The 18,831-nt window shown below is 43.2% G+C and overlaps 1 protein-coding gene across 3 annotated transcripts; it reads left to right on the forward strand.

Annotated features, from left to right (window-relative positions):
* Nucleotides 1–1,403: 1,403 nt before the first annotated feature.
* On the forward strand, nt 1,404–16,891 carry fgfr1op (FGFR1 oncogene partner). Of its 3 annotated transcripts, none has more exons than XM_020714623.2 (16): nt 1,404–1,564; nt 3,418–3,471; nt 3,543–3,597; nt 6,427–6,515; nt 6,916–7,038; nt 7,312–7,365; nt 7,433–7,503; nt 13,260–13,309; nt 13,394–13,455; nt 14,342–14,511; nt 14,848–14,901; nt 15,688–15,782; nt 15,851–15,901; nt 15,978–16,011; nt 16,087–16,174; nt 16,242–16,891. In XM_020714623.2, exons 1-16 carry the CDS (start codon nt 1,481–1,483, stop codon nt 16,320–16,322), a joined length of 1,215 nt encoding a protein of 404 aa, XP_020570282.1. In that variant the 5' UTR covers nt 1,404–1,480; the 3' UTR covers nt 16,323–16,891. The 3 variants fall into 3 exon arrangements, with proteins under 3 accessions (XP_020570282.1, XP_011490412.1, XP_011490413.1); XM_011492110.3 differs by having other exon boundaries at nt 1,411–1,564; nt 7,309–7,365; XM_011492111.3 differs by lacking the exon at nt 14,848–14,901 and having other exon boundaries at nt 1,411–1,564; nt 7,309–7,365.
* The last annotated feature ends 1,940 nt before the right edge of the window (nt 16,892–18,831 follow it).

Genomic DNA, 18,831 nt, shown 5'->3' on the forward strand with positions numbered 1-18,831 from the left:
AGAACATTATATCTTTAACTTTCAATCCAACCTAAAACTAAAGAGACACACTTCATGAATGACATTTATCCATGTCAAGACACATGAAAGAAAGGTTTCCTTTCCTCCTAGTTTACCAAACATCACTATCAATAATTTACATTTATGTCAGAGATAAAGCACGACGACAAAATGGTCAAAGATGAAAGTATTTCCTCTGCTTTGAAAACAATATGGTTCTACTTCAAGGAATTTTCATTTATATTTTTTATTAGAACTTCAAAAGATCACATAAATTTTCACATGGATAGAACAGAAAGAAATACAAATGTAGACAATAATAAAATACAACATAATAAAATAAAATTAGAATTGAGCCTAGTACAAATGTCATAATATAATATTAAATTATGGATTGTTATACAGCATGTTATCTATCATGAAAATGGATAGTTTTCTTGCATTTTTGTTTATCATAAATGTCAGTGATTGAAAATATAATATCTCTTTATGAAATGTATTAAATAATAGTTTTATTGCTAAGAATCTGCTTTTATTAATGAAAAAATTACCAGATATTAATAGTGTTTTAAATGCCAAATTAAATAATTTATCACCAGAATTTACTCCAAATAATACGATGTGTTTTTGTAGCTGAATAAGAATAGGAAAAGGAGACTTTGAACAGCACCAACAAAAAAACTCCCCAAAACTGTTATAACATAACATATACAGTATACATTCAAAAACAGATGATCAAGTGTTTCTATATTGATCTCATAAAAATAACAGTTATTTTCTGGAAAACCAAAGCGTAGTTCATGGTTATTAAATGGATTTCTTTGTATTTTGCAAAAATCTGATATTTAATAAATTTAGATCTAAACTTGCACATTTCCTCTTATGTGAAATGATGAAACAGTTCTCTAACAAAGACTGTTTAATGAGTTTGAAAGTTTTGAATAAAGCGATTGACCATCAAACAACAGAGATGGAAGCTGAACTTGAACATCATGAACCAGACTGGAGGACATTTGGACCAAAGTCTGAGGGATTGCTTTGATCACATTGTTATATTGTTTTTCTATAATTTAATTTAAACTTACAGGAAACACTTTTAAATTAAATAATGTTTCCATTATAATTCATGATGTGTGATAATGACCAAATACCGTTATCAATCCAATTTTTGTAAAATATTGATTTGTTATCCCATAAAATCTACCAACAGTTACATATGGGAGAGTTGTGTTTAAATATGAGTTTCCTGATGATAAGTACAAGTTTAACAGAAAGATTTCTGTAGTCAAAAATCACATTTTAGCATGAACTCATTACCCCCTAAATGAGAGATCAACTTGACGGTGTCTGGAGGCTCCAGCTCCTCCAGGGCGACAGGGGGCGCTCTTAGTTTAACGCAGAAGGAGAAGAAGAAGAAAAGGAGGAAGAAGAGACACACACACACACCTGCGGTTTTCTGTTAGCATAGCTTCAGGTGAACATGTCTGCTGCGGAAGATGACACGGAATTGCGGGACCTGGTGATCCAGAACTTGGAGAATAGTGGAGTCCTGAACAAGATGAAGGTGCGCGGATCAAATCCAAACAGAACGGTTGTCTGGTTCGTCAGCGCTCTCTGCCGGGCTGAACGTTACGTTGGCTTTATGCACAAATCCTAATTTACGCATGCACAAAGCAAGAAGAATATGCATACACACAAATCCTAATTTACGCACAAATCAAGAATTACGCACGCACAAATCCGACTGAGTCTAATTTCTCTCCATACAAGGCCATCTAGTGCCCTGAAATTTAAAAGCAGTTTGGACACCATGATGCTCGCTATGTTAATATAAAAGATTTTCATAATCATTTACTGTTAAACCTGAAGGTCACTTTACTTCTGCTTGAATTTTACTTTTGCTATTTATTAAGTCTTTTTTTGCTGCTGCAGACAAAATAATTTCCCCATCGTGGGATAAAGTCTTAACTTATCTAATTACTTCTTCTTCTTTTTTTTTCAAACAGCGAAGTAAAAATCTCATTGATAGGAGTGTTTTGCGACGATCATTTATGAATCCACTGAGTTCTGAAAATGAAAACGTTGATGGTTTATTAAAAAAATACATTTAAATGCAATTTTTTCGCAAAAATTGTTCAAGCGCAATGTATTGTGGTCTTTATTTGCCAATCTAGTGAGCATCGAATGGACACTGGTTTTGTTCAGAGATTTCTGGGAAATTTCTTAGGCACTTGATTTTGGAATAGTAGATTTGGACAGCACATCAGAATGGTGAACACACTATATAGTGCGTATTGAAGGAATTTGGACAAAGCCTAAAATTCCAAAATCCACTGCTCTGGAAATTTCCCACAAATTTCTGCAAAGAACTAGTGTTCATCTATGTTAACAAGGATGGCAAAAATAGACCACTGTCAGGAGTCTTCCTGGATGCTGCACACCTGACTCTTATTCATTCAATCAACCACAGCAAACTTAAGCTCCGCACTGAGTGAAGCTCAGTGCAAAGTATAGTTCCTGCCTTCATTACTGTGCGTTATATCTGGACTTGATCTTATGTCTTCTGACCCTGACTCTGTTTGCCTGCCGCCTGCCCCGACCCTCGCCTAGATTTTGACCACCCTGTCTCTCCACTGATGATCTTATGCCTGTTATCAACTCCTGCCTGCTTGACCCTGATTTAGCTTTGTGGACTTTTAGCTGAGCTAATAAAGCTGCTGCACTTGGATCCAGCCGTCGGCCTGTTCTTGTCACAGACCACAATGCGTTGTGTTTGCACAGTTTGTCATTTGAAAAAGGTTATGTAAATTTAACGTATGGATTCATACGTTGTCTTTGTTAAATATTCAAATCTATTAGGTTTTTACTTCTGCAAACTGATGTTATAGGTGTTGTTTTAAAAAAGAAAAAAGTGACTCTGAATTGCATCAAAATCTAGATACTGGATGGTCCTGCACTTTGTAATCATTTAGGGTTAGGGAGAAGTGAGAGAATGCAGACATAGTCCATGCCTGCTGGAAAAATGTTCTTTGGACAGATGAGACTAAGTGATGAAGAGAAGACCTGCTCAGCTTCAACCAAGTACAGCATTCAAAGAAAAGATCCTTATAACAACTGTGCAGCACAGAGGTGGAAGTGTCATAGTTTTGGGATGCTTTGCTACTGCAGGACCTGGCCACCTCACCATCAAAAAATCTGTCATAAATGTTACCGTGTGTCAGGTTAAAAATTAAATGGATGGATAGATAGATACTGAATGACTTTATTGCCCCTCCTCCTTCTGCTGTACTGACTTTGTTTCAAACATTTGGTTAGAACTGAAGCTGCACTTTGAATTTAAAGAACTGTCAAAAGGAATGTTGATGGATTGGAGATGAAGGGCGGCTCTCATGCTGCTGCTTGTCTTTGCTCCTGCAGGCGGAGATGAGGGCTGCAGTGTTTCTGGCCATGGAGGACCAAGATAGACTGGAGGTGGGCCTTGGTCCTGAGTGGACTCTCCACTCTTGGCTCCTCTCTCACCTGCTTTTCCTTTTCGTCTTCAGAACAAAGTCCCGCTCGTCAATGAAAGCCTAAAGAAGTGTCTGAACAGCAGAGACGGTGAGTTTTGATGCTGTGGGCTCTGAGTGCTGGCTGCTCTAAGCCAACAAGAGGAATGGAATCAGTATGAACTCATCATGAAAAAGTTGGATAGAGCAGGGTCACATAAACCCACTTTGATTATTGTGAAAGGTACAACAGTTTAGGAGGGGGAAAAAAGTTTGTTGTCCTCAGTGCCGTCGTTTAATAATGTCGAGCCTCTGGTAGCCCAAATAATCTGTCATAATCAGAGGAGCACACGATCAAAAACCTGATCTGATTAAAAAAAAACTGGCTAATCATTCATCACACTGAGGCAGAGAGAGAGTAGGTTACTGATGTGAAAGAGGGGCGGGGAATGGCCATGCCTCTCTGCTGCTGCCCGTTGTCTCCTCTCTCCCCCTAGCAGCTACTCACCGGGTCCAGCTCTGGTCTTTAGAGTCAAATCAGGATCATCTTAAAGTGAATGAAAAACCAGATTGAACATTATGGAAAAATATTTAAAGACTCATCCCTCCTCTGGTGTCGGCATAGAGCCGACCAAAAAAACAAGGGTTTTCCATATTTTCCGGTCTTCTGCAAGAAGTATCCTTCAGTATCCTTCATATCAACCCCATGAGGTTTAACATCTCCTACAATGACGTCTGTCCACCAAGGACGGGGTTTGCCTTGAGGTCATTTCCAGCCCGCAGCCCCTGGATTAAACAGCAAAATGGCTTGCGTCGGATGGTAAGAGGGTAAACTGAAGACGTGGCCGAACCACCTGCTGCGGCATTGCGCAACAAGGCAGGAGGCTTGGGGCTGGTAGGTTAGAGACGCGTTTGGGCCACTTGATGTTCTCAATGGTCCTGAGAGCCCGGCTGTCGAAGCCATCTATTCTTGTGGCTAAGCTTTTATTTAAAGCCCACGTCTCCGAACCATAAAGCAGGATGGAGAGTACAGCTAAGTTGTAGATCTGGAGCTTTGTCTTGCGCGTTATGTTTTGATGACGCCACAGTGATTTTTTGTTTAGAGAATGCAGAGCTGATGCTGCCAGTGCCCTTCTGCGGGTGATATCTGGTTTTAGGTCACTGATAGCTGTCACTATGGATCCCAGGTATGCAAAGCTCTTCACAGGCTCTATGAGAGGCATGGGTCTGGGCTAGGTCTGCACAATAAATCGCAAATGTATCGTTATCGCGATCTCAAGCTGTGCAATATCCATACTGCAAAAGTCGGCAAAAATCACAGTAAATGGTAAACCTTAAATGTGCTAAAACAATCTTATGGCAGCTTGAAGTATTTAACGAATCGAATAATTTATGCATTTGACCAACTTGCATGAATTTGTTTTTTGTCCAGTTCACCTGGAGACCATACTTTGCTTCTTCACTGTAAATTCCTGGACCGTTTTTTTAGCTGACTAAGGGATGTGCTGAGCAGGATGGTGTCGTCGGCATACTCCAGGTCAGTCAAATGGTATTTGCCAGGAGACACTTCAGGGACTTGTTCACAAACCCGGGACATCAGCTGATCTATGATGCAGTTAAAAAGATCAGGAGCTGCCACACAGCCCTGGCGAACGCTACTGGAGATGGGAAACCAATCTGTCTTTGCCATTTACACAGACACAGCTTTCTGCGTTGCTGTAGAGCAGACTAAACGGAGAAACAATCTTGGGTGGTGCCCCAAGGGTCTTTAGGATATTCCACAGTGAGGTATGGCAGACGGTGTCAAATGCAGCCTTTAGATCTCAATGTAGAGATGGCGATCTTTAGGGAATTCATAGGTCTTCTCTATGAGTAAAGGGACGGCAGAGATGTGGTCTGTTGTGGAGTGGTTGGGCATAAAGCCAGCCTGCTGGGGACGTCGGCTGCTTCTGATGGCTGGGAGAGCACGGTTGAGCAAGATCCTGGTGAAGAGCTTGCCAGGAATGCAGAGAAGTGTTATGCCTCTGTGGTTGTTGCAGATAAGATAACCCTTGCCTTTCCAGAGGGGCAGAATGACCCCTCTAGTCCAGTCCTTTGGTAACCTCTCTGACTCCACACCTTATTAAAGATGTGGGTTAGCCACTCGATCATGCCGTCTACACCTGACTTAAACATCTCAGTGGTTATGGCACAAAAACCGGGAGCTTTCCCGTTCTTAAGATGTCTTAGAGCAGCTCTGACTTCTTGGGGTGTAATAAGATCTGAACCCTACAAACACCACTGAGGGCAGCACTGTTTGGAGCCTCTGGGCTGATGTAGGCGGTTGAGTCAATGCTGTGCTGCAGGAGGCGGCTAAAGTGGTCTTTCCAGCGCTTAAGGCAGTTTTCTTCATTTGTAAAAAGTTCGCCATCGGCGTCTTTCGCCAGGGCTGTTGTGTTTAGAGCCCAAGACCACAAACATTTATGTGAATTTTGTAAATAAAACCTCTTCTACAGATCAACCGACCGTCACCACAAACTCAGCAAGTAAGAGATGTGATATGGAGGTTACAGAGGAAATTCGCAAACCAATTGCTACCCTTGAATGTTGTTGAAAGTGAAGTGTTGATTATTTCATGGAACCAGTTTATCAGTACCAGTGGTTTTGCCGCTAGACAGACGAGGCTGACATTGCGTCTCACATCATTTTTCTCAACAAAAATAGAAAGATCTGTATTTTTAAACTTTTTTCTCCCATGTTAACTGAAAAGTGGCGCGATGATGAGATGTTTTTAGAGCAGACCTGTGCATGACTCGTGTGGTGTTTGTGGGTGACCTGGTGCTTGCAAACATCATGTCGTGACCTGTTTTAATGCTCCTTTTTTTGTAGTCAAATCTCATCTTATGTTTCCATGTGGAGAATGTCTGAGCCCCTTTCTCAATGCGGCCTCGTGTCTTTGTAGGTCGCCTGGCAGTGGCTTTCATCGTGGACTTCCTGCAGGTCTTCAGCTTGGATTTCAGCCTGGCGGTGTTCCTGCCAGAGATCAACTCTGTGAGTTTCTGAGTGTGTTCTGCAACTGCAGCATCTCCATTTTTATGTTTGGATGACTGTGACACAAAGCTAAGCAGTGTTGCAGTGAAACATTCGGGTCTTCTGCAGAAGAACATTTCACAGTTAAATGTTCAGATTGTTTGATCATCTGAAAACTGTGCATGTGACCCTTTTTGCATAACTGTGCAGGTAAAATAAAAATGTATGCCACACCCCTGCAGCTTTCATTGAGAAAAGAAGCACACAGACACAGGTTTAACTGGGGAGAGGATAACACAAATTAGCCATACAGTTATGAAACCACGGGTTGAATGTAAACACATAAAGTAAGTTGTAGACGTGTGTGTGTGTGTGTGTGTGTGCATGCACATACGATGCCTGCCTGTGTGTTTTGCTGTAGCCAAACGGTGTGGACAGCAGGGAGGTGGTCTGCAGAGAGCTGGGTCTTCGGGACTCTGAGGTGGACAAGAGCTCTCCGTTGCTGCTGGAGCTCCTCAGAACTGCACCACGCCCCCCCCAACAGGTAAGGCAGCTGCCAACTACAATCAGAACCAGAACTGTTCTTGGTCTGCACTCAAATGTTCCAGCCCTTTACTAAAGCTCTTTACCAGATGGACAAATTAAATATCCATATTCTAAGCAGGAACTGAAAAGTAGGATAATGACATATAACAATATGACATATATAACATATGACAATAATGTACTAATATTCCTTTTTTAAACAATAGCGTTTGAAAATGTAAGCTGTGGAAAGCTCTGTCCGTTTTAGTCACTGCCGCTTTTCTTCTAGCAGGAACTCTCCCAGAACCAACTCCAAAATGTTCAGAAGACCTTTGACCTTTACAAGGTGAGTGCAGCGATTTCCTTCAGCCTGTGAGCTGTTGACAGACCTTCAGAATTGTTCCTGTGTGCAGAATCAGAGTGGCCTGCTGCAAAGGCGAGATTTGAAGAGCATTTTCACAGATCTGCTCCCGAGTTTGAATCAGTAAGTATCTTTTTCTACTTATGTGAGGTTTGTTGTCATCCCCTTGGGTCCAAAAGAGCTTCATAAGAAAAGACGCTGCCCACAAACCGCTTGTCCAAAGTCTGTCCTGCAGCTTGTTAAAAATATACAATATAAGATATGCCAGTACAAATGTCAGGATTCAAAAATACATAGCTTAAAAGCTGAGTTGTATTTTATCACTGCTATAACACTCCAAAGCTCTTTTTTCCACTGAAAACAATGCAGTTAATGCCTCAACAGCGCAGTGATCGACGCTGCTCCCAGTAGTTTTGAGATCTCAAGAACCACAAGTCACAGAACCATCTGGAAAGCAGGGCTGGGATATATGGCCATAAAATAAAAGCTCCCATATTTTTCATACCATATTTGATTTCTGATTTTTATCGATTTTCTCTCCTTCCTTATACTTTCTTTAACAAAGATTGCAAATGACAGAATACATTTAACAAAAACTTTTTTTAACATCTCTTTTGGAAATTGCCTCTGACATAAATAGAAGCTGTGATCATGTTTGTGTCAATGCAGCAGATGTTTTGTGAGCTACCGCTCGCTTGAGCATCCTTTGCAGAGTAGACGGTAGATTAAAAAATCTACTGGCCAAGCAGATTTGTTACTGGCCTAATTATTACATTATTTTACAAAGAAAAACCGTAGCCGTTATTTTATAAAATATGTTTTGTTTTGTTCTTTAGCTTTATTTTTATTGTGTTTTCCTGTCATTTTATTTACACTGAACAACAAAAACAAAGAGGCAAACAAATTCCTTTTCTTTTTTTTTCTTTTTTGGTAAAACAAAACTTTAGGTGTAGAGATCCAACATTTGTTGAAAATGTCTACTTTTACTTCTTGTCGAGATGTCAATTTTCCATCAAGGAAATGACACACATACCGGTAATCTCCATCTGGGAGGGTTCACCATTTTTAGTGCTTGCCAAGAATAAAATCCTTACCAGGTAGATCTTCATTCAGTACAGTTTTCTATCTAAAATGATAATATATTCAATGCAAAAAGAGGAAGTCACTACATAATTAAAACACGATGCAGCAATAACAACTTTTTAAAAAGATTATTTTCTAAGTATCTCCTGTATTGAATTCTGATCAATGGGGGGGGGGGTCAGCACAACATCTCTTTGTAATGTTACAAAGACACTGCTAATTAAGCTGCATACAAAGTGAATTCATGTCTGTTATCATATTTATAAAATGCTGTTTTTTAATTAATGGTCCTGTTAATTTATTTTGTTATATTTATTTGCCACTTTTAAAAGTCTGGGTAGGTAAAATATTGTCTGACATTAAACCAGTCAGTGTTTGCATACTGGTGACACATAGAACTACTCATAACAAAGCATCATAGCATCAGTGTCTAACAACACCAAGTCCAACAGGTTTAACCTCCAGTTCTGTCTGGATCCTGTTAAATATTGTCATGTGTCGCTGCTTCATCAGCCAAACGCTACATGGATGTGGATTAACAGAATTTGCCGGGTGGGGGGGGTGCTTCTCGTATTGCTCGCAAATGGTAACAGGAGTCCAGAAAACTACAAAAGACACCAAAAGGGAACTTCAGTCTCAAGTTACATCATTGTCAGATCCCGCCATCTGTTGTTGCTTCAGCTTAAGTGCACTTAATGGGAGACGACCAAGGAGGACACCTTTGTTGAAAATGGATCATAAATATGCCAGACTTGAATTTGCCAAATTACATGTCTATTGGACATTACTGGAAGAATGTCCTATAGACAGATAAAACAAAAATTTAACATTTTGCACATCAGCTCTTTGTTCACAGACGGAAAAATAAAGAATATCAGGATAAGAACACTGTCCCTACTGTGAAGCATTTAGGAGCCTTTGTTATGTTCCAGTACTGGTTTTCTGCATCTGGCTCTAGTGTTGGGTTTTTTACTTTAAAAAAGTAATTATAGTTACTAGTTACACCCCATCGTTCACAAGTGGCCGGGATAGGCTCCGGCAGCCCCGTGACCCTGAAAGGGACAAAACGGAATAGAAAATGAATGATGAATAGTTACATCCCCACATCAGTTACATCAGACCGCCATCTTTATTCTTAACAAAGAAGAAGCCCGCTGAGGCTGGGTATGTGGATGAAGCCCTTTGCCAACTTCTCTCGGGTGTATGATAGTTTCCGACTCAGGCTAGGAAAGCAGGAACACCCATCTTCTGGTGGGCATAGCTTCGGGAAGGAGGTTGATGGCTCAGTCGTAGGACTGGTGTGGAGGGAGCTGTGTGGCACGCGGTTTGTTGAAGACCTCCCGTGGATCTCATATTGAACCGGCAACCCTCCACCCTCTGAACCAGCCTCTGAACAGGCAGACGGCTGGTTCCAGTTGCAGCAGGTTTATTAGCTCATCTAAAAGTACATAAAATTAAATCAGGGTTAGGCAGGCAGAGGTTAACAACAAGCATGGGAGCATCAGAGAAACAACGAGAATAGTCAGGATCCAGACGAGAGTTGGGGCAGGCAAACGGAGTCGAGACAAAACAGGGTTAGCAAATCAAATGATCAGGTCGGTAATTCAGCTAGAGTGGCACAAAAAATACTTTGCACTGAGTGAGGCTCAGTAAAGCATTTAAGTGTCATGTGATTGATTGGCAAATGAGAGTCAGGTGTGCAGCATCCAGAAATTGCATGCTGGGGTTGCTGGGAGATGTAGTATTTTAGAATTCTGGAGACACTCCCGCCAGTGACCAGAGGGGAAGAACAGAGCTCTGACTCTTTTCAGGGATACACTACAGCAGCAGTGATCCTGGAGATGCTTGGCTACAAGGGTAAACATAGGAGAAAACAAACCTAGCATGAAAGCAACAGTTGAATGCAAAAATAAAGGCAGCTTGGAGATATAATTAGTCAACTGACTGAAGCACAGGGAGGAACGATGAAAAAGCAAGTGCCCAAGGAACACAGCCAGATGCCCATACTTGAAGCACTGGAAAATGCAAAACAGAGACTCCTGGCCATGACCAGCCGCCTTAAGAGGTACACAAGAGCCAATAATAAACAACCTGTGAAAGTGTTCGCTTAGTGGCAGGGTAATAACAGCAGAACAGATCCACCAAGGCTGGAAACTGAACAGTACTGGAAAAGTATGTGGGAGAAAGAGGCAGCACATAACAGCAATGCCCAATGGCTGGTCTCTCTGAGAAAAGAACATAGCAACCTCCCTGAACAGAATCCAGCAACCTTTACAGTGACAGACATCCAAGAAAGACCCAAAGGTATAAAGAACTGGTCAGCACCAGGCCCTGACATGATACATGCCTACTGGCTGAAGAAACTCACTGCACTCCATGAGCACCTGGAACCACAAATTCTAAGAGATGGGACTCACCTCGAATGGCTAATGAATGAGCAAACGGTTTTAATCCAGAAGGATCCCTTAAAGAGTGCAGTCCTATCCAACTACCGACCAATCACCTGTTTCTCCGCAACATGGACGCTTATAGGAAACTTGGTAAGATTGGGGAAAACCACCCTCGAAGGGTATACCCCAAACTGGAGAAGTGTCTTCAGCAGTTACTTGGAAAAACCTCTATCTTGTTTGACAAAACTGGAGTGCTAGTAACAACAAAGAATTTGTGCAGGACCTTCAAGCTCACAGGCATGTGGTAGAGGACATGAGCTTGGGTAAGAAACCACCTGCAGAGAGAGGGAAGCCAATGTTTTTTTAATAAACTCTCAAAAGTTGTCCTAAAGCTCTCGTTTTCAACAATTAAACTGTCTTAGCCAATTCATCATTAGTCTAACCAATCATATGTGTTTAATATCTCCACTTCCTTGATACAGGGATGCCGACATGGCAAATGGTAAATACCGGATACTTGTGTAGCGCTTTACTACCTTCCTTGAAGGCCCAAAGCCCTTTATAGTTATAGTACCATTCACCGATGCGCACACACACCGCAATCGAACACTGGCGCCAAACCTATAACCACCAGGAGCAATGTGGTTCAGTGTCTTTCCCAAAGACACATAGGTGTGCATGGCAGGAACCAAACATGTAATATTCTGATCAGAGGTCAACCACTCTACCACTGCACCATGGCCGCCCCATCATGATTTAATTCGTATGACTTAATCATTTTCAAACTATCCCACTTTTCCAATGTCTTGAAAACATAAACTTTTCCACTTAGATAACATCTTAATCTTAAGGTGATAATCTTAGAAATCAAAGTTTCCACATTTGAAGGGAATTTGGCCAACCCTCTATCTGCGGGGGGGGTGGAGACCCAACCCGTCAAACCACCAAGGTCCCGTACCGATAGTGGACCCTCCCCTAGGCAGCCCCCCCCAGTACAGGCAAAAATACCACCCCCCCAAGCCAAGCCAGACCACCACTCAACCCCCCCAACCACACACCCCCCAACACCAGAGCCCGGAAGACCGCACAGCACACCAGCCCGCCCCACCCAGGCACCGGACCCGACCCCCCAACTAATGGAGTCCCCACTGCCCCCCACCGGGCACCGGAAGGCCCCAACCCCCACCCCTAACCACAGCAGACAGACAAGGAGCAATGAGGCCCAGGCACCACCACCCCCAGTCATGGAGTTAGCTACGGGAGACCAGAGAGACTGAATTCTTTCAGTTACTTGTTGAACTTTGGGCTGACATTTTTTCCAAGCAGTCTGTATTGACTTCTATTTATATTTTTCTTGTTTTTCCATTTTAGTAAAATTGTTTTTTTAGCAATACAAAGAGTTATGAAAATGATAGATAATAATCCTCCTTCTATATCGATGGCACTCATGTCACCAAGCACACAAAGTGACGGTGAAGCCGTGGGATATTTCTCTATCATTTGCAGTTTACCTGTTTTTCTTCCAGAAACTTCTATTTGTTGGTATAGTTGTGTAGCCTCACCAGGACGGTTTGTGTGCTGCCTTTACCATCTCGCCTGCTCAAAGGATGGAGGGCTATCTCAATCTTGATCCACTTCCCAAAACTTTAGGGATCCATTCCTGGAAGAATGTAACTGAATCATTCCCCTCAGCGCTGTCTTTAAGCCCAATGATTCTAACATTTTGGTGGCGGCTTTGGTTCTCGTAGTTGTTCAGCCTTTCCAGTGCTTTCTTGAGAGCTTTCTCCACCGACTCCATACTCTGCGCACTCTGTGGAGACCTGTCCTCGAGGTCAGACATGCGCTGCTCCAAACTGGTCATCCAAAATTTGAAGTGCTGCTCTTTTTATTTAACTGTCCCTTTATTTTTATTTTCTAATATCCCAACTTAAAAAATACAGTCACAACTTCAAGCTTTTTGAGCAAAAGGAACCATATAAAGTGCCTTCAAGGTCCTAGAGGGATTCCCAATTGCTGTCCAATAAACGTCAGTGAACCTGTGAACTAGAGTTCCTTTACTCTGAACAAAAGACCATATTCTATTTTAACGTGATTATTCTTTTGAACTGTTCGTGTGTAACATCTCCCAATCTTGTACAATAAAGTAGAATCAAAATGTAAATGGTATTTTCTCCAAAGTGCACATTCTTTTTTAACATTTTTTCCTAATACAGCAGCAACTATAATATAAAAGGTGTGTTAGTCATTTCTGTGTGTTTTTTAGTTTTTGGTGATAATCTAGGTATAAACCAACTGAAAACTTGTCAGTTCTTGTTATTTAAATGGTGGGGTCATTATATTGTAATCATAAAATACTCCAGCAGGTCAGGAAAGTCCAGAAGCTTAATTTCAGACACTGCATTGCAGGCACGACTTGGAGAAGTTCTTCGCCAATGAGCTTCAGGCAGCAGACCAGGGCAAGTATCACCATCATCTTCATCATGAAGTTCTCAACAAATAAAGCCCTGCTGTGCAACGATAAAGACTTTGTTTGTATGCAGAGATGGACTTCCAGTTCTTCCTGCTGTTGTTCAAGCGTCTCCTCCCTCGCTGTAGTCATGCGGTGAGCATCCTTTCTCTGATGGCTTCACTGTTCATCAGTACGCCTCAGCAGGTCTTCCTGAAGTGCAAGTGCTCCTCCGAATCACTTTGCAAACGCTGTCTGAGGATCAGCTGTTAGACATGATGATGATCATGAGGAAAAGCTGCTGCCAGCAGAACGCTTGAGCCTGAGCTGCGTATGTTTGTAACATGGAGATCAGGGTATACTGTTTGTGAGGATGGATTCTTAGCTGTTCTGTCATTGTTGGCTCATATCCATTCAGAGTAATAGAGCATGTTATCTCTGCACTCCTAGTAAACTGAAGATATACTCATGTTTCAGTGAAATGACAGTAGTTCACCTCTGCTGACTCCACAGCACACACACCTGATCACCCTCAACAAGTGCAAACACACCTGATCCAGATAGATAGAACCCGTGGTTTCAACGTGATGCACTTTTGCTAAGACTGTTTCTTCTGAACTATATACTCTGTGCTGCTTTTGCACAGGTCTCTACATAATCATTCACCTTTTTCTCACAGAGGTTACTTTTTACATAAGTCACTATTTTCACACAGAAGTTACATTACAACTTTTGTCTTTTCTCAAAAAGGTTTCTTTTGTTACATAAAAGAATCTTCTTTTTCACAGTTCATTTTATTCCAAAGGAAGGTACCTGTTTTTTTTTCCAATAAGTTAAGAAGTTCACACATGTTGTCCCCACCATAGTTGCGTCTTTTTTCCTCAGAGACTGTAGATTTTCCCTCAGGAGTTATGTTTTTTTTCCACAAGTTACCTATTTTTCACCAATGTTACCATATATTAACCCTAATTCCTCCTCCGGCCTTGGCTGCATAAGTTGGTAGCAGCTGGACGGTTGACCTGACGCTGAGTTTTCGTCTCAGGACGGCGTGCCGGTGTTCCCTGCAGACAATGAAGATCTTCAGCAGCTAACAACCTCCCCCAACCAGAAGCAGGAGCACTTAGACCTGGACTTGAATGCAGTGGTAAATCTTGAAGAAGAGGACTCGTTCTTCGACGATCCTCTTCCGAAGCCTCAGAAGACGTATGGCTGGTGAGAAGCTTTGCTTTTGTTTGAAGTGGAGAGGCTTCTTGTTTTAAATCTGGGAGATCCAGATACTAAACCTGAATGCTGATGGGTTCATTAGAAGATCCTCCAGATATTATATTTGGACATAAAGGTAGTATTAGTAGATTCATGCCATCAAAACTTTGACCAATGATTAGAAGCAGGCCCCGAAGAGAAGCAGGTTTGACACAGCAGACCCAGAACTCGGGCTCAGACCCGGTACGTCCCTGCAGGGTTCAGATTCCACAGTGCGTGAGGACTTCAGGTTTTGGTGAGAACATTGACCTAAATCTTTGTTGGTTTCCCACTCTGTCTCTGAAGTCCAACATCTTCAGCTGGAGAGAAGGACTTTCCAGAAAAGACCCAGTCACAGCAGTGAGTATCAAACCATCATGCTGAAACGGCACTACAGCAGGAAAACAGACAGTTTTCTGAGTCATGTGAGGCGCCTAAAAAATGCTGGCTCAGTGCTGCGCTGCTCTTTGAAGCCCAGTTGAAGCTCGTCTGGGTTGGGGGGGGGGGGGCAGCTGCAGAGGCTGTTTTCTGTCTCTGTGCATCAGAAGAATAAAGACATCGTATACTTTCTCTTTCTCTTTCTTTGACCTGAGTTTGTGTAGAACAAAACGGACCAAAACCATTTGGGTTTTTTTTGCACTGTATTTCATCCCACGAAGGGAAATTCTTTCTCCGCATTTGACCCATCCCCTTGGGAAGCGGTGAGCTGCAGCCGAAACCGTGCCCGGGAGGCAGTAGCGTTAAGGGTCTTGCCTAAGGACCCTCACTGGGTGATGTTAACTGCTCGCCATTGATATGGTAGTTACCCCCAGTACCATTGCTCATTCCCCTCCGGGAATCGAACCCTGGTTTCCTGCATGGTAGCTTCCCACCTTACCAACTGAGCTAAGGTTGTATATGAATGTTTTATTAAGAAAAAATCAGATGTTTTTGCTTTTTACTTCTGCTGACAAAGATAAAGAGACTTTCTTCTTTATTAGGTGTGTTGTTTGTATCACTACTGTCATAGTGTTGACTAATAGTAGGAATCAGCACTAAAGCGTGGTGGAAAGCAGCCCCCCAGCCCCCACCTGCTTCCACGTTCTCTCTGGAGGTTATTTCCACGCTCAGCCATCCTTCAGTCAAGATGCTGTGTTGGTGCTGCAGGTGGACGGGCCCCGCTGAGACCAGGGGGAGTCATGCAGAGTCGCTGTCTGGGGCTCTAAGGCCAGGAGGAAGAGGAGGGGCTGGCAGCAGAAAGGGTGGGTGGGGTTTGCATCATTGTTGCATGTGCAGCAGGCCTGTTTGTAAAGTGTGGTCTGTCCTGCAGGAGCCTCAGACTCCAGGGACGGGAGCTTCAGGGCCCCCAGTGACAGAACAGGTATAGTGGACATCACGACAGGAGGAAGAGACATCAGCTGCTGAAGACGACTAACGCGCTGGTCTTTTCTCCACAGACGAGGACTTCGAGTATGACGATGACTTCCACAGGTATGAGGGCAGGGCTGAGGGGGCTCCTGCTGGAACACCTTCATCGCCATGAACCGCACTCTTCCTCTGTTGCAGCCATCGCTCCGAGCTCTCCAAGAGTGAGCAAAGCATCGATGAGGAGATTCAGGAAGTTTCCATTGAGGGCCCTGACAGCAGCGACAAGGTGAGGCTGGGATCTTCTGGGGGGGGGGCTCCGCCCTGAGCTGCTTTAAAATGCTGTGTTGTTGCAGCTTGAAGAAACTACGCTGGACGTGAGCGTGTCGCAGCTCAGCCAGGCTGACGCCGCTGATTTCATGGAGGACGTGTCGTGAGGGTGTCGGTGTGGCCTCTGCCTTTGCAGTAAAGGCCTGTGCTGCTGGCCTGACGAGGGAGCGTCTCCTGACCAGGATCTGCAGCGGTCAATCAGTCATATCCACTTCTACAGATCTGAAAAGCTGCTGTCCTCTCCTCATGCCTCCCTTTCCACACTGCACATGTATGTTCATGCTGACCTGGTGGGACTGATCTGATCTCACATGAGACTTCTGCTCTCCAGCTTTCACCTTCCTGAAGCTGCTCTTTTGTGGTGGTTCTGGTTCTGAGGCTGCTCAATCCCTGCAGAAAGAGATGCTCTCCATCTGTGATGTAGAGAAGCTGCAGTGTGCACGTGAGCGTGCACACTGCAGCTGAAAGAGGAAGGCAGAGTTGAGTTTCATTTGTTCGCCTCTGAACTGCTGTCAGACTGATCAGAGCACCTCAGCACCAGCAGCTCCTGCTCATCCAGACCACCCCACCGAGTCCTGCACATCGAGAGTCCGGCCGCTGCCGCACAGGTCCGTCCAGCTCGGTTCTTTCTCTGTCCTGTTTCTTACCTGCTGATTAAATCTCTGACTGAAAGTTTTTCTCTGGAGTTTGTCTGATGATGCTGAGCTTCTCAGCTCACAGGAGTCTGCTTCTCCTTTTCAAACAAGTTGACTTAAAAAGCAGCTTCAGGTTCTGATTCTACAACCGTTTGCTTGAGAGGAGAAAGCTAAAGGACAGAAGTTCCTTCTTCCTCACTTGATGCTTCTCAGGAGTCCAGTTTTGCAACAGTTTTCGCCTCAGTGGAGGAGCCTTCCAGGTTTGATCCAGGAGGGAGCGGCTCACACTGAGCTCAGGGTCCACTTCACCAAATCTTTTCAATTAGATTAGATTGATGTTCTTTATTCATCCCACAAGGGAAAACTGGTTTGGAGCAGTTGTACATGTATGACAATCTGTGCATAAATGACAAAGCTACTAAAGGTGCATTTGAGGCACGATTGTTGATGGGGAGAAATGGAAAATTGCATGAAAGAGTTGAAAGAATCAAGAAGAGCTGTCCTGGATCAAGAATCATGAAAACTCCGCCTTATCTGCTGCTGATTACCTGGATCAGGTGTGTTTGGTTGAATTCAGGCCTCGAGGGCCACCGTGCTTCCCAGACACCTGTGACAGCTGTTCTGAAATGTTGTGGTCATGCAGAAATCCCTCCTGAAGGCAGCAGACGGGGTCCGATCCCATGCATTTGCGTCTGTGAGAAAGTTATTCCGTTTATCAAAAGGAGGACCTAAGCTCTGATTGAAATGCTCGGTTATTCATTATTGAGGGGAATCTGCACTCATGCTGCAGGTTTCACAGACGGCTGTTGAAGGAGCCCCCATCCTCTTTGGCTCCAACAACAGAAAATGACACAGAATGTCATTTTCACAAACCACAGGGGACAGAAACTGAAGACGAGCTGCTCTTCCTCAGTGTCTGAATGGGAACATCAGAAAAAGGAAGAGAAGATCTGATAAACATCTTTCACTAAGAAAAGTCTGCAAACCGCAGCGGAAACGCCCCATGAAAACAAGATCATGCATGAAGATCCTCCATTTCTGCAAAGCTGGAGGAAAACACCTTCCACCTGTAGAAGTGTGGCTGCTTTTCGGTAGGGAGGGGGCCTTATGACATTAAGGCCCAGCTCTTTATATGAGTAAACCTAGTGTACCCGACAGCCTTTATCTTAATGTCACATGAAATCTTCGGGGGGGAGGGGGGGCAGGCTGAGAGGCACGTCTGTTTATGTTGACTTGGTGATAAATGAACACAAATGAGTTCAGATCTTCTCCATCATGAACAATTAAAGCAGAAATAAAGAGTCAACTTCCTCCAGAGTTTTGTGTTTCTGATCTGAACTTCTGCTCCAGACGGCTCACGACTGTAAGCCCACACTTCCTGTCTCAAAGGTCACCAGCGGTGTCCTGTATCCAGCTGATTGCGTTCTGACATCCACCCCATAGGTTCCTCCTTGGCCTCTTGCTGTGAGCACCAACTGAGTTCTGAGCTTGACGTTATGACATTTTCTGACAAGTCCTGACATTTAGAAAGGCTCTGAAGCATGCGTCTAGCTTCAGATGGCTCCCAGTATCTCTTTAAAGTTCCGTAGGATCTTTGGCTCGTCTGAACTCCTTCATGCAGAGTTTTCTTTCTAAACTGTCACAGCTCCAACACTGTTTGTCACAGAGTCCGGGATACTTATCTATTTATTTATGTTTGTTTATTTTAGCTAAACGTGGAAATGTGTTTCTAGTTTGACAGAATATTGCTTCATAAATATTTTTCCCTCTAGAGCCCCACACATGACACAATTTACTCAACTCTCCCATACTCAGTCATTTTACCCAAAATCATATTTTTCTTTCCAAATTTGATCTCCAACTTGCAATTGTGAGAAGAATTCTGACCTTAGAGACCCGATTCCAGCACAGATAGTAGCCAAAAAGGTTGGGATTCTTTCACAGGGTTGAATGATTTTGGTCAATGAAGGGATTTTTATTT

The sequence above is a fragment of the Oryzias latipes genome, chromosome 24 (genome assembly GCF_002234675.1).
Source record: "Oryzias latipes chromosome 24, ASM223467v1".
NCBI classification, from domain to species: Eukaryota; Metazoa; Chordata; class Actinopteri; order Beloniformes; family Adrianichthyidae; genus Oryzias; species Oryzias latipes.

Bases quoted from the DNA above. Each gene is read 5' to 3' on its own strand.
- fgfr1op (XM_011492110.3), top strand. From the start codon at position 1,481: ATGTCTGCTGCGGAAGATGACACGGAATTGCGGGACCTGGTGATCCAG. The intron at 6,516-6,915 runs GTGAGTTTCTGA...GTTTTGCTGTAG, and splicing joins TCCTGCCAGAGATCAACTCT to CCAAACGGTGTGGACAGCAG. The intron at 15,902-15,977 runs GTATAGTGGACA...TTTTCTCCACAG, and splicing joins GGCCCCCAGTGACAGAACAG to ACGAGGACTTCGAGTATGAC.